General features: G+C 57.9%; 1 protein-coding gene across 3 annotated transcripts; it reads right to left on the reverse strand.

The window, feature by feature from the left end:
* Nucleotides 1–318: 318 nt before the first annotated feature.
* On the reverse strand, nucleotides 319–19,776 carry DRC3 (dynein regulatory complex subunit 3). 3 transcript variants are annotated; one of them, XM_020913995.2, is made up of 15 exons: nucleotides 19,656–19,774; nucleotides 19,174–19,529; nucleotides 18,770–18,880; nucleotides 15,889–16,050; nucleotides 15,029–15,145; nucleotides 13,573–13,739; nucleotides 10,542–10,688; nucleotides 9,038–9,157; nucleotides 8,374–8,486; nucleotides 7,504–7,678; nucleotides 5,134–5,265; nucleotides 2,873–2,943; nucleotides 1,587–1,710; nucleotides 608–739; nucleotides 319–488 (listed from the first exon to the last, which is right to left on the reverse strand). In XM_020913995.2, exons 4-15 carry the CDS (start codon nucleotides 16,043–16,045, stop codon nucleotides 375–377), a joined length of 1,569 nt encoding a protein of 522 aa, XP_020769654.1. In that variant the 5' UTR covers nucleotides 16,046–16,050; nucleotides 18,770–18,880; nucleotides 19,174–19,529; nucleotides 19,656–19,774; the 3' UTR covers nucleotides 319–374. The 3 variants fall into 3 exon arrangements, with proteins under 3 accessions (XP_020769654.1, XP_070335340.1, XP_020769658.2); XM_070479239.1 differs by lacking the exons at nucleotides 319–488; nucleotides 608–739; nucleotides 1,587–1,710 and having other exon boundaries at nucleotides 2,707–2,943; nucleotides 15,889–16,046; nucleotides 18,766–18,880; nucleotides 19,656–19,776; XM_020913999.2 differs by lacking the exons at nucleotides 319–488; nucleotides 608–739; nucleotides 1,587–1,710 and having other exon boundaries at nucleotides 2,707–2,943; nucleotides 19,233–19,529.
* Nucleotides 19,777–19,877: the final 101 nt, after the last annotated feature.

A 19,877-nucleotide genomic window follows, 5' to 3' on the forward strand; every position in this document is an offset into this window, starting at 1 on the left:
AAGATAGGGCACAAAGGCTCCAGAGCCACCCGGCCTTGCTCACCCGCGCCCACTTTGGGCGCTGCCTCCCCAGCACCGTCGCCACACCCTGACTGTGCTTGGAGGAGATGCTTGTTACCTCCCCACCTCACGGGTAACACCAGCTCTGCTCTCGGCTCCGGAGGGTCCTTCCTTGGGTCCCCACGGCCTCCACCTTGGAAAGCCGGCTGAGCCCCTGGGGAAGGGCCTGCCCTCAACAAGAAGGGACAGCCAAGAGCCTAGGAGCCACTCTAAGCAGTCACCAGCTGCTCAGACGCAGATACAGAGGATAGAGCAAGCTGACAGAAGTGTTTTATTTCTCTACCTGTGAAGGTGGTTGTGGGGGGTGGGCAGCCCTAGTCCAGGAGGTCCCCGTACTCCAAGCTGTCCAGCTCGCTCTGCACGTGGTCGATGTACTGGTTGATCTCCTTCACACGCTTGCGGTTCCTCATGATCTCATCCTTGTGAATCTGAGGGCAAGACGATCTTGAGCCTGTGCCTGAGTGTGCCCCACCTCCACCCACATGTGGCTCCACCCTGGCCTCCAGGGTGAGATCCTGCCACCTGCCCTCCCCACACACCTGCTCACCTTGTCCAGCAGGTGTGTGCACCAGGAGTTGACCCTGGTCACCAGCTCATCCTCGCGATTGTCAATCTTCAGGAGGTGGATGTCATGCGAGGCCCCAACTGCATTAACTATCGTGTCTTTGTCAATGAAGAGCTGGGAAGCAAAGAGTGGGTGAGGGGCCTGGATCCACCCTGAGCACAGAGCTGCTGAGCCAATGGGGAGAGGGGCTGAGGTCCCTGGGGACGGAGGCGGTGCCCACTCTGTGTCCCCCACTTCCTTGCTGTTGGCCCAGCAGTGCCAGTGAGGGGCAAGGGTCCCTGGGCAGCAGGGCAGTGCCCCTGGGGAATGTGCCCTTCCCCCAAAGAAGACAGGACCAGCCCTGTGACTTCACCAAGGTTCTCAAGTCCAACTTGCCTGAAACCTGCCATCAGGTGAGAAGTGTGAGGCCAGCTGGGGGCCTCGGGGCTGCTCTGAGGACAGAAGACCCCATACACCGATGGGTCTCTGCCTCTCTCATGTCAACCCAGTCGGCCTGGGCTCCTGCCTTCATGTTCCCACCCCACTCCCCACTGTGGATGACACTGTGGGTCGGTGCCCCCACCTTCACCCCAGGCCTGGCTGGAGGCCCCCTGTCTGCAGGCAGACAGACCCCTGCAATGCTTCTCCAGTAGACAGAGGGAATCTCAGACCTTAACCTCCTTTGTAGTCACTGCATCTTAGAAAGTGCCAGAACCCCCACTTAGGGAAGGCAGCCTGTCCCAAACCCAAAAGGTTTCAACCAACCTGTCAGTTGAAACCACTTAGTGGTCAGGAGCTCCTCTTTAGTGGGGCCGCTCTGAGTGCTTTACTTATTAGCCCGTTACCTACCTTATCTGCCCTTCTGCAGGTGCGAAATTAAGGCTTGAAAGGGTTTCAAGCTTTCCGGAGGGCGGGCCCCACAACTTCACCGCCCACCATGAGCCCCGCCCACCGGGATCGGGCTCCGCCCCCCCGCAATCACCGAGCGCAGGTCGTCTGGCAGGTCCTCGTCCATCTCGCCCTTGACTATCTTCTCCAGGATGTTGATGGCAATCTCCAGGAGCTTCTCGTGGTGGTGGTTCTCCAGGTCCCGGCACTGCGCCATCGTGCAGCCAGAGTTAAGCCAAGGCTGGGCCAAGCAGGCTGGGGCACCCTCCCCTGGGCTGGCCCAGCTTGTCCTCCCCTTACGGGCCCTCTGAGTCCTTGGCTATCTCCACACCCCCTGGGGTCCCTTCTGGTCCCCTCCCGCACAGCCCTTTGTCCCCGCAGCTCTGAGCTCTCACTCTGTTGTATCCTGAAGGCCTCCTCTTGGAACCACTTCTCCCCATCCTCTGCTGCCTCCTGAGCCGGAAACATCCTCCCCACCTCTCCAGCAGGTCCCTCTGGCCCACCCTCCCGTCCTCACTTAGTGGACTCTCCCTCAGGGAGGGTCCCGGCCTCTGCTCGGCTGCCGCCATCGCTCTGATATCAGGACTGGGCTCAGGAGGACAGGGGAGAACTTCAGGGCCCTGAGTTCAGGGTGACAAAAGGCTGGGCATGCCCCACATGTCAGCCCCTAACCTGACATTGATCTGCTTACGGGTGACTTGTCAGTGGCATCAGCATAGAGGTCGCCTACCCCTGGACCCAGCATCTGCAGCATGGACTGGTCCAGGGGGAGGATTTTGGGGTGTGGTCTCCAGGTGGTCACTCGTGAGGGAACAGATGGCCAGGACTCCTGCTGCAGGCAGCAGCCTGTGGAGCAACCCGCTATCTGGACTTCTGCTCTAACAAGGTGCCTTTGTGCTGGGGGGTCAGGAAACTCTCCTTTAATGTTCCAGAGGGTTGGCAAACCTCCACCTCTTGAAGGTGGGCTTCCTTCCTTGGTGAGAATGGGAGGTTTTACAACCCCAGTTTCAAAGGTGGAGATGCCCACTAAACAGGGTCCTGTTTAATCTCACCTTGGTGGAGACACAGATCTTCCTGTAAGTCAAATGGGGCATAGGCAGTTCTGGTAAAACGTGAAGTCTGATTATAAAGGGCCGGATTTTTACTCTCTGCTAGTGTGTCTAGGACTTTGGTGGCAGTGGGAGGGGGCAGGCATGGGAACCCACAGGGGGCCACCACCCCACTTATTTTCATCTTTCGTAGCAGTGCAGAAGCTCTACCCTCTGTGTCTTTGGTTTAGAATGTGGGCGCCTCCCCGTGGATCTGGTGGTAGGCACCATGTTGTGGGCAGGAGCCCCTGGCCCACAGTGCATCCCCAGAGGGTCCTCAAGGAAAGGATATAGGCTCTGGACGTTCTCCACAAAGAGTCCCACCAGGTCGATGATGTTCCTTTCAAACATGTTTATAGTCTCCTGGAAATGATCAAGAACATGTGTGTTTAGACGTGAACTCCACTGACTTCACGCCAGAGCCACAGTGCTGCTTACCGTTTACCGGATGGTGACCCAAAACCTTGAGGGTAAAGACCAACCGCCTGGCCTCACAGAGGGTGGTGACCACCTTCCCTCAGCTGTCACCCTCCAGCCTGTTCTCTCCTTCACCCCTCAGCCTCAGGGCTTCAGTGGGTGCCTTCCCCAGGCCTTAGCCTGTGCTATCTCTCTGCTGCCCCCCCACCCCCCCCCCCCCCCCCCCCCCCCCCCCCCCGCAAGTATGCACACACAGAGCTTTTCCCCTCCCTGGGGCTTCCCAGTGGCATCTGGCCCCATGGACTGTAGCCCAGGAGGCCCCTGTCCATGAAACTCTCCAGGCAAGAATACTAGAATGGGTTGTCATTTCTTTCTCCAGGGGAATCTTCCCCACCCAGAGATCAAACCGGAGTTTCGTGCATTGTAGGCAAATTCTTTACTGTCTGAGTCACCAGGGAAGCCCCCAGCCTCCATCACCTCCTCCAAAACTAAAGGCGGGAGTCGCTAGGAGCCAGGCTGCCTGCCAGCTCCACCAGTGTCTGCAACTCAGGGAAAGTCATTAACTTCCCTGGGCCTCAGCTTCCTCTTCTGTGAAATGGATTTCTTCCACATAGGTTGTGGTGAAGCAGGAATGGGTTTCTTCACACAAAATGCTTTGGGAGGTGCCTGGCAGAGAGGAGACCCTTGGGAGTGCCAGTTGCTCCCCAGGCCTCTTGCTTTCAAGACTCCCAACTTCCTCCCTGAGGGTGGCCCTGCAGGGCTGCATCCAGTGCTCGCCAAGGCACCCAGCCTCACCCAGGCGCCATGGGGAGAGCTGCTGCCCCGGAGTCGTAGGGTGGTCACGCCCCTGACCTACCCTAGACTCCAGGGGCCGCAGGGAGTGCAGGTTGAGTCTGAGGATTGCGGAAGCCGAGCGACACAACTTAGCAATTAACAACAACAGCACTGAAAAGCAGGGCTCTGCTTGATAGTTTTTTGGCCTTTAGTAAGGCAAGCACAAGTTCTGGAGGACTGGGGGGTGATAGTGAAGGAGTCTTTTGGGCCTAGAAAAGAAGACAACAGTCTCAAAGGCCCTTACTGAATCCTCTAACTTTGGAGAAAACAAAACAGAACTTTAGTTTTGCCCTGATGCTCCAGGCTGGTTGCATCTATCTGGGACTTATCACCCCCTATCCAGAAACCTTCCACCCCCTACACTTGCCCAGAAGACTTAATACCCCCTGCCCAACTACAAATGTCATCTCAACAAAAGAATACTCAAAATATCCTGCCTAATTAACGTTTCCCTTATCACTTCCACAAACCTCCCTATAAATATGAAGCCTCCCTGACACCTCTCAGCACTCAGCCTGGTCGTTAGGCCGACTGTCGCCCCCCCCCCCCCCGCCCCCCGCCTGAATAAAGGTAACCTACTTCTGTTGAGGTCATCTTTCCTTTTCTGCCTTGCCCGAACTATACCTAACAGATAGAAAGGGGGTCTCCCTGCTTGGGAAGGTTGGGGGCTACTACCTGAGCCCTGATGCCAGCGGGCTGTTTTTAGCAGTGCCAGAGTCCCCACGGGGAACAAGTTCTTCTCTGAGACCCAGTGGGAACCTCTCCCAGTCTGGTGGGTCACTGTCTTTGCCCAGCCTGTTCCATTCATCGCTGTGCTCAGGGCCCAGCCTTGGCCGCTGGCTGCCTGCTGAATGCACAGGTCAGTCTGACTGCCCCAGATCAGGCAGCAGCACTTAGTTAGGCTCCTTGCTCTGCCCTGAGATATGGTAACTACAAGTGGTGGTGCCGGCAGCCTTGGCTCCATCCCAGATCTCCAGATCGGGGGTGGGGTGGGTGGAAAGTGAGGCTCCACTTTGTTTTTTGACAGCTCCGTGGGTCTAATCAAAGACTCTCCCTGCCGGGGCTCCAAGCTCTTCCTGGGTCGGGCGCTCACTCCAGAGAGAACCACTGGGCATCTCAGTGGCTGGAAAGTACTGGAGGACAGAAAGCTCTCGTGTGGGCTGCTGATTCACACCGGAGGGTTCTGGCCCCCGGAGGTGTGGCCTTGGCGGGTTCCTTCACTGCAGCCGTGGCTCATGCTCACAGCCACGCCGGGCCCCTCATCCGGTTCCTGCACTGGAATTGCACCCAGGCCCGCCTCACCTCCAGCTGCTCCACCAGCTGCATCTCCAGTGTCATGAGCACGTTGAGCAGCGCCGTGATATCCTCGCTGTGCTCCACTATCTTTGTCTCGATGTTACTCAGTTCACTCTCCTCTCGGATGGCGTTTAAACTCTGCAAACAAAACCGTGCTTTAGGTAGAAATCTATGATGAAGTGTAATTCCTGAAATGACAGGCGGTGGTTTGGTTTTGTGGGTCGGAACCTGGATTCTGGGGTCGGCCCACATTCAAGTGTCAGTTCCGTCCCCTCCATGCAGGACAAAGCGGTCAGAGCAGAGGCTCCACCAGCCGGGGAGTTATCGGGGGTGGAGGGGACAATGGCTTCAGAGTCACCTGGACCTGAATCAGGACCAAGCTGGGTCACTGTGTGACCTCAAGTGACTCTCATCTCCTTGGGTGCAGGGCAGAGAGCCTGAGCATCACAAAGCCAGGGGATGGGGTGGCATCTCTGAGGTCTTGGCTCAGTGGGGCTCTGATCAGGGTGAAGAGGGTTATAAGACAAGGTTGGACCCCCACAGTGCCCCATTAGCACGTAGCTGCCAGCAGTAAGCAGACGCAGGTCCATCTGTGAAGAGAGGTGCTAGTGGGCTGGACAGCATGGGTAGTTGGAGCCGCACCCAATACCAGCCGTTCACTAATGAAGGGCCTGGGGGTTCGGCTGCTGGATGCAGTGTCAGTGGAGAGACCCAGCAAGACTGGGGTGAAGGGTGCTTGTGGTCATGGCTGCCCCTTCTGGAGAAAGGTCAGGTTTCTTCCCTAGCTCAAGCCTGACATGAAAGCAAATCCTGACATGTAAAAAATAAAGTCATAAAAGTACCTCAAGAAATAAATGGGTGTTGCTGACCTCATCTGAGGGGGGCTGTTGTGCTACCTAGCACCAGCCAGGGATGAACCCTTGGAGGGGGCTGAGGAGCAGCAGGAGGTGGGAGGGAAGGGAGCCAAGGGATGGACATCTTGTCATTTTTTTCTTTTTTTTCCTTTGACTCTTTGAATAAATGTCACTTTTTGAGGCAAAAAAAAAAGAAAGAAAGAAAGAAATGGGGAGGCCTTTAATAAATAATCTCAGAGTGGAGAAATCCTTTCTAGGTGTGACTGGAAGAAAAGATTGATAATTTCTACTATATTAATTTTTTAAAAATTCTGAATGTCAGAAGTGCCATAGACATAATGGCAAGACAAATAGGAAACAGGAAAATATTTGCAACCCATTCACTGACATAGGGCTAATTTCTCAATCTATAAAGAGTTGCTACAAAGTAATCTTTAAACAAAAAAAGAGACAGAGATAAAGAGATCAAAAACCAAATGGGTGAGGGCATATTATAAGAGCCCAGGAAGAGAAGGCTCCGGTCAGCTGCCTGGTCTGAGGGGACATTTGAGCATCTCCATGGTGGGGGTGTCAGCCCTCTCTGAAGACATGCCCCAGACCTGGGAGCTAGGTCAACCAGTCCGCCCGGGGCTCCAGGAGCACTGGTTGGAGGATGTCCAGACATCCCAAGCCCAGTGGCTACAGGGACCCAACGTGATGGGGACGGGGACTGGGAGACTCAGCCAGCCCAAGGGCAGCTGCCGCCAGGGATGTCGGCAACCACACTTCTGTGGAATCCTCCCGTTCCACAGAATGGAACACACAAAATGCGCAAAACAGTTTAAAACCCTCTTCAGGCCAAACGCAACACATATGTGAACAAATGAGCTCCTGCCCTGAGGTCTGAAGCTCTGGCTGAAGGTGGCTCTCATTGGTGGGAAGCCTGGGAGCCCTGTCAGCCTGACCCAGGTCACCGGAGGTTGGGGGGGGGGGGGTTCCTCCGCTTTAAACTAAGTCCTCAACCAGCTTCTCGCCCCTTTAACCTGGACGCTGTGGGCACTCACGGGCTTGCTGTGCCAGTGGTTTTTGGAGGAAAGGAAAGTCCATAGCTTTGGAACAGGTCAGTAATCCTGTCTGCAAAAGCAACGTTAACTGAAACTGCTCTGCTGGGTACACACGGCCCTGCTCGCGGTGCAGCCCCTCTGCCCAGTCTGCGGCCCACCCTACTGTAGCCCCAGGAGAGATGCCCGGAGCAGCACTGACCCCTAGGAGAGGAATGGGCCTGGCTGGCACTCATGCACAATGGTCATCCTCTTTGTTGTGACCACCGGGGTAATGACACCACCGAGGCAAAAGGTCGTGGAGACCCCACTGTGAGCTTGGGACAGTGGAGGAGCCGCAGTGGGTGGGGCAGGTAGAAGCCTGAGCTGGTGAACTGGTGAACAGGGACAATGACCAAGGGGCTTGGATCGTCAGAGGGGAGGGGCTGGGCCTCTGGCAGGGGGACACCTGCAGCAGGAGGCGGGGAGGGGGTGGGACCCACCAGCAAGTGCTTCTCCTCGAACTTGGCAATCTTGAGCTTGCCCTGCTCCTGGTTTTCCTGAATGGCCTCCTGCACACACTCCATGAAGGTTTCTAGCTCTGCCTTCCGTTTCTCCTGCTGCTTCAGGCCGTACTCGAAGATGTTCAGACAGATGATGACAAACTTGTCCTTGTAGGTGAAGGAAGCCGTTAAGGAAGGCTGCAGCTGCCGTGGAGGGTGGACTGCCTGGGGGGTGGGCTGCCTGGGGGTGGACTGCCTGGGGGGTGGGCTGCCTGGGGTGGACTGCCTGGGAGGTGGGCTGCCTGGGGTGGACTGCCTGGGGGGTGGGCTGCTTTGGGTGGGCTGCCTGGGAGGTGGGCTGCCTGGGGGTGACTGCCTGGGGGGCAGGCTGCCTGGGGGGCTCTGCCTGAGGCAGAGCCACAGTTGGGATGGAGTATAAGATAGTGATCGGGCGTCTCCACCCTCAGCCTGAGAATTCAGGGAACGTCCTGTGTGGGTGGCTATGGTGACAAGTGCCCATCAGTCACATCCTCTGGGGGAAGGGATCAAGCCCAGCCCACAGCCCCTAACCGTGCAACAGGTCTCCCTCTGCAAGCCTGGCCTCCCCAACTGCAAGCCAGGGTCTGGGACAGCACCCACCCCGTGGGTGGTGACACAGTTGTAAACACTGGGTACGAAGCACACAGCAGGAACCCATGAACAGCTAGGCTCCATCCCCAGCAGCCTGGGCCCTGCTGACCAGACACCCCATGTGTTCTGACCTGGTCCTCGCCACCCTGGGTGCATCGCCCTGGGGCCCAAAGGGGAAAGGGACTCCCCCTGGACTCCCACGCCCAGTCCCTGTGGGGTGGCCATGACCCGGAAGGATATGTCTCCAGGAGCTCGCCCACGCCAGGCAGGTTGGATAGCTTTCTGCCCTCCACGTCCTCAGCGTACATGCTGTCGAACAGGAAGGTGCCGTTCAGCTGCTCCACGAAGGCCACCTGTGGCCAGAGACACAGCGGGCTCACTGGGGCAGGACCCTGTGCTGGGCACCGGGGCCGTGGGTGCCCGGCCCTTGGGAAGGCAGGCAGGGATGGGCAGGTGAAGGGCTGGGTGAGGCCAGAGCTACAGAAGCAGAAAACTGATGGGTGCCGTCAGCTTGATCTTGCTAAGCGGCGGCACTCTGGGAGGAATGAGCATTCCAGGAGAACTGACCAGTGGGCCTGAGGACCAGGGACTGCTCTGAGAAATGGCTGGGCACAGCGTCCCCAGCCCTCGGGCTAGAGAGGGGCCTGGGGGTCATGGGACAGAGTCGGGGGCGGGGGCACAGGTCAGCGTGACTGTCCTGACTGAGGCTTCGGCGGCCCAGGGACCCTGGATACCGGCTGTTTTCAACCAAATGACAGGTTTTTGGGGCCTGGGCCTTCAGGAACCGGGCCGCGACTGGCGCGGGGTGAGGTGGGACAGGGGTGAGGTGGGGCAGGGTGGGGCGGGGAGATGGGAGAGGGGTGGGGCGGTGCAGGGCAGCGGGTCCCCAAAGGGCCCCGGGCACCTTGTGTTCCTCCAGCTCCTCCCGCCGGGCCTGCTCGTCTTCTAGCTGCGCCTGCATCAGGTTCTCCCGGTGCTTCAGCTCGTCAATGCTGTACTGGTGCTTCATCTCCGCCAGCTCTTTCTGTCGGAGGAGCAGGAAGGGGCATCGTTACCCCGGGACCAGGGGTCCCTCGGAGCCGCTGGCCTCTCCCGCATGGGCGGGGCCTGGACAGGAGTGGCTTGTCTTCCCTCCCCCACCCTTCCCAAGTATTCTGAGCTCGGGTAAATCAGTGTGGGAGCCCCATGAGCAGGCTGAGTGAGGGTGTGGGCCGTCCCTGGGGTGAAGGCCCCCTTGCAGATCCGCTGGCTCCCCCACCCTCCCCGGCTGGGCTCTTGCCCTCTTTTAGGGGTGCACAAGGGGAGAGCTGCAGTGGGGGGTGCGAGCCACAGGCCTGGGCACAACGCTCTCGGCTTAGTCTCAGCATTTGAGCCCCTGCTGCCCTTCAAAGTATTAGTATTTAGTATTGCCTAAATGCAAAAACTAAGACTTGAGAGTCTTGAAATTCAAAATTTCACAGTCCTGTCCTGTTCCTGGACAAGGGAAGGGCATGGTTGGGGAAGGAGGGGCAACTAGCTGACCCCCCTGGTATCTGTGGACCCCCAGTCTCTGTGGATCCCCACTGGTCTCTGTGGACACCCCCAGAAAGGTTCCTGCGAGCGGAGGGCTCCACACTGAAGGTGGCACAGCAGCCAGGCCGGCAGGGTCAGCACAGAGACCCAGGGACGTCGCCTCAGGGCCTCTCCCCCACCCCAGACACAGGCTCCTTTCTCCCAGGAAAGGCAGCAGCTTCTCATGGGGGGGTGCCAAGTCCCCCACCTCCTCACACCCTGCTTTCATCCCATCCTGCTGCCAGAGGCCTCCCGTTCGGTGGGGTTCTTTTTCCCTGGGGGCAAAGCATCCACAAACTGGTCACAGGGCAAAGGGTAAGACGCTCCCAGCAGGGGTGTAGGACAGAGGCGGGGGTGGCCTGGCCAGGCAGTGGACGGGGTGGGGGGCCTTCCTCCTGGGATGAGGCTCACGCAGGCCCGAGACCCTGGCTCTGCTGCAGACCAGCTGGGCCCAGCTCTCCGCTGGCCACCTCTGCCGTGGGGTCCTGGGGGCATCTCTCTGGAGACAACGAGGTTGGCACTTTGGGGTGCTACCATGACCTGTCAGTGTCGCTCCTGGGGTCACCTGTCGTGGGAGTGAGTCCTGACTGCCCCGAGCTGCTGCGCCCATTGAGGGCTGACTCTCATTGAGTCTCCCAGACTGTTCACAGAGAAGCAGACAGCAGGACGGCAGCGAGGAGGCGGGAGGAGGCCCAGGACAAGGCCCGGCTGAAAGCGAGCACCACAGTGACAGGGGCCGTTAGGGTCAGGAGCCTCCAGGAGGGGCCGCTTTCCTCTCCTCCCGTGGACGTGGCCCTCCCCAGATGCCTGGGGCCTGGACTCTGACCCATGGAGCCGACATCCAAGGGAGATGCTACCATGTGGTCGTCGAGGCGCTGGAAGTCCAGGTACACGAGGTCGGGGAGGTAGGCGCAGATGAACATCTTGTAGTCCTCGTTCTCAGCCACCGGGTTCCCAGACAGGCTGAGCGTGCGCAGGGCCTTGAACCGCCGCAGGTAGATTATCTGAGGGGAGAGTGGGCCTGTGTCCTTCCTCTGCCCTCTGCCCACACCGGGAAGCCACGAGGAGGAGGAGCCCGGTCTTTGCCAGGGCCAGTGGATGGGGTCCCACGCTCAGTGGGGGCCCAGTCTTCTCATCTGTGAAGGGGCCACAGGGGTGTCACACGCAGGTGTTGAGAGGACCCAACGCTGCGAGGGGTGCCAAGAAGAGGGCTGGCACCCGCTCCCCAAGCACCCGCTGTCCCACCGTCCTCCGCTCTCAGCACAGGCACCCTTTCCACCTGGCAAGTGCTCTGAAAGGCCCTGCGCCCTGAAATTCAGCAGAACCTGGATCTACTGGGTGGCAGCTGGTGGGACCACCACTAACAACCATTTAATTTTCCTGTTGTTAGTAACGGGGGACATTCAGCAAGACCACTGGCCCCTCATCTGACAGCATCTCCTGCCCTGTGTGAAAGAAACCTGCTTCTCTTCCTTCCTGAAGGGAATCCCTTGTCAGTTGTTTATTTGTTCAACAAACATGACTGAGCACCTGCCAGCCTTGGGGACACAGTGGGAAAAGAGCCCTCAGAGCAGGAGCTGACACTCTAAGGGCAGGGGACAGGAATGTTTCAAAAGTCAGTAGGGAGACTTCCCTAGTGACACCACAGATAAGAATCCGCCGGCCGATGCAGGGGACACAGGTTCCATCCCTGGCCCCGGGAGATCCTGCTGGGCAGCTGAGCCCCGTGCACCACAGCCAGTGGGCCCACGCGCCTAGAGCCTGTGCTCTGCAACAAGAGAAGCCACGGCAATAAGAAGCCAGCATGCCGCATCTGGAGAGCGCGCCGCCCCCCCCATCTCCAGAGCTGGAGGAAGCCTGAGGAAAGCAGTAAAGACCCAGAACAGCCAAAAAATAAATGTTTTTTAAAAGTCAGAGTCATCGCTGTTGGTCGTAAGTGCTCGAAGAACTCGAGGCGGGGAGGTAGGGAGGGAGCCTTAGAGACGATGATGGGGTGGGGTTCCATTAGGATTCGAGCCTCTGAACTCTGAGGAAGCAGTGGGAAGAGCAGTGGCGAGTGTACTCCCAGGAGCAAAACCGGCACAAGCGAAGGCCACGCTGTGGGAAAGAGCGTGGCCGGTCCAGGAAGCAGGGAGGGGCTGGGAGGTCTGAGATGAGACTGAGAACAAGGCCAGCGCTGATTCACCTGAGACCTGGTGGGCGGTGGTCAGAAGTTTGAAAGCTGTCTTAGGGAAATGGGAGCTGTTGGAGTTTTCAGGGTATGTGGGGTGGGGCGGGGGGTCAGGACCTGATTTCATTTTAAGAGCTCTCCCGGTGGGATTCCAGTGTTCATCTTTGAGATCACCAAAGCAAGAAAGGTCTGGGAGCAAAGTTTACTGTGGGTGGTTAGAGGGACAGGACTTCTCATCATCACTGCTGGGTCTGTAAGTGGTTCCACTTCTGTAGATGGCCACGCAGCAAGACCCATCACAATGAGAAAATGCCCTCGGACCCAGCAACTCCACTTGGAGGAATTCATCTCCCACAGGGGCTCACCCAGTCAGCCCCGATCAAAGACATCCCCATGGCCTGTGACGGCATGAGGTCGGAGAACACCTCAGTGTCCACCCATGGGGGCTGGAGAACTCTGCCCTGCAGGATCTAGGCAATGGAATGGCCAGTGGTGTGTGGAGGGCACCGATGACTTGGGGGTGGGGGGCGGGGGGCGGGGACGACCCAAGGCAGGCTCTGGAGAGTAGCTGGACAGGTGTGACAAACGTGTGAAACATTTAGACAGTAAGATGTCCAGAAAGACATGTGTGATTTAAGAGCAATTGTGGCCTCTGGCAGGGGACACAGGGGCTGAGGTCAGGAGCGAGGGGCTCTGCTGTGCGTGCCCTGAGTTCTACTGAGTTAGCCACTTGCTTTTAATGCAATGAACAAAATGAAAACAAGCCTAATAAATGCATAACAGGAAAGTCTATAATCAGATGTCAGAAACTCACGGCAAGTAAGGACTGAAACTAGAGATGCTCTGGGCTTGTCGACCGTGAAGCCAGCGCCCCCTGCCTGTCTTTCTGGGAACCAGCTGCACCTGCTTCTCCTGTCTTTAGGGGGTGGGGGTGTGTGTGCCTGGCACCCAGCACACCCTGGGGAAATGGGGACAAGAGAACAGCCCAGGCCAGGGAGGGAGGGGGGCGCCCACAGCAGGGTTGGGCATTGCCTGAGTCGGTGTCCCCTCCCTGCCCAGGCCTGAACCTGCTCAGGGTCAGGGCCAGTGTCTGAGGATGACAAGTCAGAGGCAGTTCACTTACATACAGGCTCCCAGGTGCTGGACCTACCCAGGCAGCAGCAGCTCTAAATACTCAGAAAGGTTCCCACAAGCACGATTTGGGGCTATTTGGGGTTTACCCTTAATTGAAAATTCCTGAATAAGCACCATTTCCTCTATAGCCCCTCTGTGCCCTGCCCTGCTGCAGCTGCCCTACATGGACAGACTTGACCCTCACAACAGCCTGTGGGGTGGACTGCTGTCCATCCTCAGGAATAGACAGGCACCGAGCCCTGGATGCCGAGTCCCTGGCCCAGGGCCTCCCCCACCCCGCCCGTTGCTCTCGCTACTCCGCCTGGGGCACTGCTCTGTACCCTCTGCTGGCCCTGCCAACGAGGTGGGGCTGCTGTTGGTCTCTGTCCACACTGGGCACAGGCCAGACGCCCCACAGGCAAGAAGGCCCCCGTCAGCAATGTCTGCTGAGTGAGTGGTGGGGGTGGGGCACGGTTGCACCCACATGCAGGCCCCCACGGGCTAAGCTGGTACCTGAATGTCCTTGAATCTGGATTTCTGGCTTTTCTAGGATGGGCTGCGGGGCAGTGGGGAGCCCCCCCACCCCTGCCGGCACCCACACTCACGTTCATCATGTTCCCAATATGGTTGTTGCCCAGTGACAACACCTGCAGCTTGACCAGCGCGTCCAGCGAGTCGATCTTGCTGATGCGGTTGTTGAACAGGCTTAGGTCCTCCAGGTTGACCAGCGTGTCCAGCCCCTCGATGGCCTCGATGTTGTTGAAAGACAGGTCTGGAGGACAGGCCTGGCTTAGGGGGACTGTCCTGGAACTGACCCCCACCTTGGCTCTACTGTCTCCTTCCTGGTCGCAGAGGCGGGCAAAGGCTCCCATCTGTGTGGCCCGCAATCTGGGATGGAAACTCACTGGGGGTGGGTCAGCGCATCTCGGGGAGGGGGACACACTTGGGGCCCGGGCTGCCCCACACTCCAGGCCCAACCCCAGCTGACCTGAGGACCCCCTCTACCGCAGGTTTCTCATCTTTGGGAATCAAACTACTTTTTCCCACCGCGGGGTTGGGGTTTGTGGGAGGTCAGGGCTTCAACACTGTCCTGAACATGGATGGCCCCAAGGCCCAAAGTGGGAACTTTTCATGAGCTTTCAGCTAAAGCCCTCATGTTTAAGGGGCTCTGGAAGTCGTTTAGCCTCCCTGGCCCCTCAGGGGATGCTGTCCTGGGACACTTTCCCTCCGCCAGGACCGCCCCATGCCTTTCCTTGTTTCACCCTCACAGCAGAGGTGTCATCGCCATGCCTTAGGGATGAGGGAGCCGAGATTCAAGGGTGCCAGGTGTCCAAGGTCAACAACATGTAAGGAAAGTGAGGTGCGGGAGCTGAGCTCACGTATCCAGAATTCGTTAGCAGCTCGGCAGGGCAGGGCCTGACTGGGTTCCCCCACTTCCTTACCTGCCAGGCTCTGTTCTTTGCAAACAAGCTGGTAGATGTTGAACAAAGGGGTGGGGGGGCAGTTTGGATTTGTAGCATCTGCAGATTGCTGTGGTGTAAGTACTCCTGCCAGTGACAGGCTACCAACAGGGCATCCCTGAGTGTAGAGTTGGGACAAGATGTGGGCAGTAGGACTAACTGGCTCAAGCTTACCCTCAGCACTGGGACAGCTGACTGACCACCAGCAGGGCCTATGCATGTGGGGGGGGGCGGGCTGTGGGTACGGGGGGCTGTTGGTACAGGTGGGGGCCATGGGTGCAGGCAGGGGGCCGTGGGTACAGGGGGACCATGGGTACAGGGGGACCATGGGTACAGGTGGGGGCCATGGTTGCAGGCAGGGGCCTGTGGGTGCAGGTGGGGGGCGGCTCTGGGTTCGGCGGGGCTGTGGTTGCACTGAACCATCAAACATCCTCTCCTCACCCCACACCCCTGTATCCCAGGGCCCAGCTCCTCCCTGTTGTGGCTGCATCCCTGGGTGACCATCACTGGACAGAGGCTTTCTTGCTTCCAGCAGTTGGAGCACCTGCTGGAGGGGGCCAGCGCCGGGCCAGCAGGGAAGCGGGGCTATGCGGGGCCTCACCCAGCCAGACTAGGTGCGTGAGGTTCTCCAGGCCCTCGATCTTCTCAATGATGTTGTTGTCTAGCTGCAGCTTCCGCAGGCTCTCGAACTGCCAGAGGTTGTCGATGCGGAGGATGTCTGAAACAATGGAGGGTGCGCCCAGGTGGGGGTCAGGGTTTATTACCAGGGTCATGGGGGCTGGATGACGGATGCTGACTGTGGGAGGGGCCCCAGAAGCCCCGTTGCCTTCCCTGGGGTGCCGGGGACTCTGGAGGTATGGGCCCAGCTCCGCGGAACTCAGAGTCCCTGTTAGTCCTGGTGCCGGGGCCACACCGCAAGGCGGAGGCAGGCGGGCCTTCCAGGGCAGGGACTCCCACGGCTCCCCCTTGAAATGCCTGGGCTCGGTCAGAGGGCACAGCAGGGCCCCCTGGGGTGACAAAGGGAATCAAGGATACAGGGACGGCCAGTTGAGCATTTTGGGGAGTGCTCTGGCCACAAGGACCCTGCATGTCTCTACCTGGAATTGCATGCTGTGGGTCTGCCCAAAGATGGGGGCCCACAACGGGCAGAGGAATGGCCCCCAAATGTCCATATACTATGAGGGGAAGAACTGCCCACACAGAGGCGGGCTCCTCACATCACTGGTCCTGAGTCGTCTGAAGACCAGTCCTGTTATGTGGCCAACTGCCCCCTTGCTCCTGAGGCAGGCAGAGCCTCTGTCACAGCCACCAAGAGTGCCACCCTCACTCGGTATAAAGTCTAAAAACTACGCATGCTGGTCTTGTGCCTTTCAACCCAGATGGCCTGAATGTGACCAAGGACCATAGACTGTGGACTGTGTGTGGAACTGGGGGCTGCCCGCGCCCACCCGAGACACGCACTCTGGAAGTCCAACTGCAGGGACAGGACGTCTTTGAAGAGAATGCCCTCCTGCTTGGCCAGCTGCCCGGCCTCCTCCCGTGGGCCCTGCTTCCCCACAGCCAACTTGAGCATCTCATCGTCCATCACTCTGGGCTCCATGTCATACAGCCGGTTCATCCTTCCTGGAAAACACCAACACCCTCGCTGAGGCTGCCTCTCCTGCCTCCCTTTGGGGGCGGGGCCTGGCCAGTATCCTTTCACTGCATCGTGGGGTAGTGTGGCAGCCATGACACTCTGAAGGCAGGCACCTCCCACCCTTGGCTGCTGCACCTGGGCCTCCCCAGACCCCCACTGGCCTGGTGCCCACCAACAATGGTGCACCTCTTGGCTCCACAACCAGACTGTGACCCCTACCCCGGCCCTGATATCCATACTGGTCCCTTTAGCCTCTGGAGCTCAGCTGCCTGCAAAGCCATCACCATCTTGGGCCTCTGGCTTTCTGTGCCCACCATTGTCAGGTTTCTCGACACCAACCACTGATCACAGTCCTTGGTGGCCCCAGCCAGGCCTGCCAGGTCCGGCCCCCCTTTCCCTGAGAGCCTCACCCCCTGAAGGTGGCCATGTCTGTAAGCACCCCCAACCACAGGTGCCCAGGGTGTAGCCACTGGTGCACACGGACTCAAGCTGGCCGCTTGTGACCCTCCCCAGAGAGATGTGAACTGTGGCCGCAGGACAAAGCACCCGTCAGCGCTGGTTACTTGAGTTAGGAAGGCAGTGGGGGCTAAGGGCTGGTCAGGGACATGGTGAGTGAGAGAGTAACAGGGCCTGCAGAAGACGGACAGACAGAAGCGAGATGGGAACTTGATCCAGGAAAAAAGACAAAAGGACAGACAGAGGCTGCCTCCCCCTCACTGGCTTCCAGGCCCCTCCTGCCCCAACCCCAGGCCCCTGGACCTCTGACCCTAGGCCCCTGGACAGGGCACTGACTTTGCAAGTTAAATCCTCATTTCCCTAAACTAACCCAGGAGGTATCTATTGCTACTGGTCCAAAGGGATTTGGTTGAGGCACAGTGGGGTGGGTCATGGACGAACCTGCACTGCTGTTTTTGGTTGGACAAAGCCATGGTCCTGGGCAACTTGACCGCAGTCCATCGTTACCAGCCGTCCTAGCACACCCAGAAGGGCTGGACCCCGTGGGAAGGTATGTGCTACTGGAAGTGCCCTGATTCTGCCTCGGAATGCTCTGGACATTCAGTATTCCCCCTACTCTCCACCCCGTTCTCACCTGCCTGCTGGCTTCACGGCCCACCTTGGCCCTTGCGTGCCCACGCCAGGCCTCCCTGCCCTGCTGGTCCCTGATGATGCAGCCCCGCACTTGGCTTTTTATTCCGGTGAGCATTGCTGGGGAGACTCCTGGTGTTGGGCAAAGCAGGGCGGGCCTGGCAATCCTAAACCTGGTCTCAGAGACCCCCTGCCTGGCTGCCTCTCCTCGACTCCGCCATGCAGCTTATGCAGTTGTGCATCTTCTGTTTCTGGAGTATCCACAAGCCTGGTCCCAGTGGCTCCAGAGCAGGCACAGCCTCCCTCTTCCTGCACTCACTTCTCCTCTGAGTCTCCCCTCTTACAGGTCCCTTCACACTATCTCATCTCCTTCAAGTGATTGACTCAACCCCTGAAAGACATTTCTAGTCCTCTACCTCTCTCTATCTCCCCATTCTTTGGAGACAATTTTTCTAAAATTTCCCATAACTTGACACCAGCTTGTCTCTGGGGAAATTTTAATGTGCTGTATTTGGCAGATGCTACTTGAAAGTGTTTGTGCTTTATTTTTACCTTTTTTTCCTTTACAGACAAGCGCTGTGCTTTGGGAAATGATTCTACTCTGATTTCAAAACTTTGGCTGACTTCTCATCACTCCTGTCACACAAGGCCCTGGTCCCTGAGCCAGGTCGAGCCTGCTTCCAGTCAGGCCCAACAATCATCACACAGTGTGGAACAGCTGTGTTTCTTATACACACCACAGCTGGATCGCACCCTTGGGCAACTGACTGCTTTCCAAGCCTTCAACCTCCCATCTGTAAAAGAAGGGTAACTCCTCCCTCCAACATTTGTTTAAGATCATTTATTTAGTCCACGAATGCGCAACAAATAGCCACCACATGCGTGGATAAGACTTGGTTAGTGGGTTTAGGAGTATTGTGATTTGTAGACCTCCTTACCTCTGTTTCAGACCCAACTCAGATGATCATACAAACCTTAATTATAAGTGGTGACAAGTCTGTGGGTGTAGGGAACTGTGACAACATACTTGTGGGGACCTGGGCTGAGACCTGGAGGATGGGCAGGAGAGAAGGAGGAGGGGTATTTGGGGTGAGGGTCCTGAGCTGGGAGAGGAGGAGGCAGGTTCCCCCGGGATGCCCAGAGTGGCAAGGCCTCTTGTGTGACCATCCCAGGATCCCTAGGAAGCTCCGAGGCATGATGAGGACAGTGACGTGATCAGAGTTTAATTTGAAGAAGCTCATTCTGGCTTGTTGCACTGAGAATGTCAAGAGTCGAGAGGTGACTGGGTTGCAGGTAAGAAGTGGGTTTTGAGAGACATCTAGAAACGTAGTTTATGTGAGGGACTGACTCTGCAGTTTTCAGATAAGAAAATGGAAGCTGGTTAAGGAGATCAAGTGACACCCATGCTGACAGACACATCCTGTGCATGCAGAGGCAGGAGGTCAGGCATGCAGAGCTCAGGCTCTTAATCAGACTCAACTGCGCCCCCACGCTGTGGGTCATTGTCACAGTTCACACTATTTCTCATAACTGTTCCAGGTTTGGCCCCAAACCAGGACAATTCTCCCCTGGGTGGTTTATCAGTACTTCCCCACCCAGCCGGGGCTGCTGTTGACTTGCCTGACAGTAGTGTTGTTGTGGGCGGGGAGAACAGCCAAGAGCCTTACACCTCCTCACGGAGAACCAGATCCTGAATCGTCCAGCGAAACAAGGACTTGGCATCAACAGGACCTGGAAAATGGAGCCCCTATTGGCCGTGAATTGATAAGAGAAAACCCACCCTCTTCTGAGTGCTCACCGCGCTCTGGAGTAACGTTCATGATCAAATTACAGGTCTGGTCTGGGAGCCAGCAGAGAAGGGAGCCCTATTGCCCTGACTGTCCAGACGGGGAAACTGAGGCCCGGGAAGGGAGCTGCTGACGGGGCATCCACGTTCCAAGCCAAAACCCTTCACTAAGAGGAAGGGTAGCTCTAAGGAAGAGGTCAGTGATGTCCTCCTGAAGAGGGATCAGTGGGCCGGGTACCTCTCTCCGGCCCGGAGGCCGGGGGTGGGACCTTAAAGTTCTCGTTGGGGCTTGCGCACATAGGAAACGCTTCCCGAGTTTCTCTCCCCACGAGGCCTGAAGGCCCTGACTGGTGTGGGGCGGCCAGCAGGCTCCTCCGTGAAAACGTCAAGTCCTTCAGCAGCCTCTCGGCTCCGGGCTCTCAGCGTCTCTGGCACAGTCCGCCACCTGCTCCTGGTAGCTGAGCTGGGTTGCTAGGAGAACCAAGCGCCGCACTCCGTTGCTAGGGGGAAGTCAGGGAGTAGACATCCTGGGTGAAAGTTGACTGCCACGTGATCATATTTCTGGGCGGGGAATGTCACTCAGCACCAACCAGCCTTAGAGAAAACAAATGTTTGTCCAATCAGCACTCTCTATGGGCGGGGAACTTACTAGCCCCGCCCTCCCCTGCCCGCTTTTTGAGTGAATGATTTGATTCTTGTCCAGTAACATTAAGGATTTACTCGATTGACCAGTACATAAATGAATCAAAATACACAGACTCTCGTCGGGAGGCGGACCAGGGGAGGTGACGGAAATTCCTGTGACTTAGCTAGCCACCCAGCCCAATCGGACGCCGCGGGGTGGGCGGGACTTCGCGTAGGGTGGTGTGGTTACCAATCGGAAGAGGGCAAGACACTTCTCGCCCAGTAGGGACAGGTGGGGCGGGGCCAGCGGCGGGCACC

This window comes from Odocoileus virginianus, chromosome 17 (assembly GCF_023699985.2).
Source record: "Odocoileus virginianus isolate 20LAN1187 ecotype Illinois chromosome 17, Ovbor_1.2, whole genome shotgun sequence".
In the NCBI taxonomy this organism is placed as follows: Eukaryota; Metazoa; Chordata; class Mammalia; order Artiodactyla; family Cervidae; genus Odocoileus; species Odocoileus virginianus.

Excerpts from the sequence above, each read along its gene's own strand:
- DRC3 (XM_020913995.2), bottom strand. The coding sequence starts at position 16,045 with ATGAACCGGCTGTATGACATGGAGCCCAGAGTGATGGACGATGAGATG. Across the intron at positions 13,740-15,028 it reads CACGCACCTAGTCTGGCTGG|ACCTGTCTTTCAACAACATC; the intron begins GTGAGGCCCCGC and ends CCTGTCCTCCAG. Across the intron at positions 1,711-2,872 it reads GTGGAGAACGTCCAGAGCCT|GATGGCGCAGTGCCGGGACC; the intron begins ATATCCTTTCCT and ends CTCTGGCTGCAC.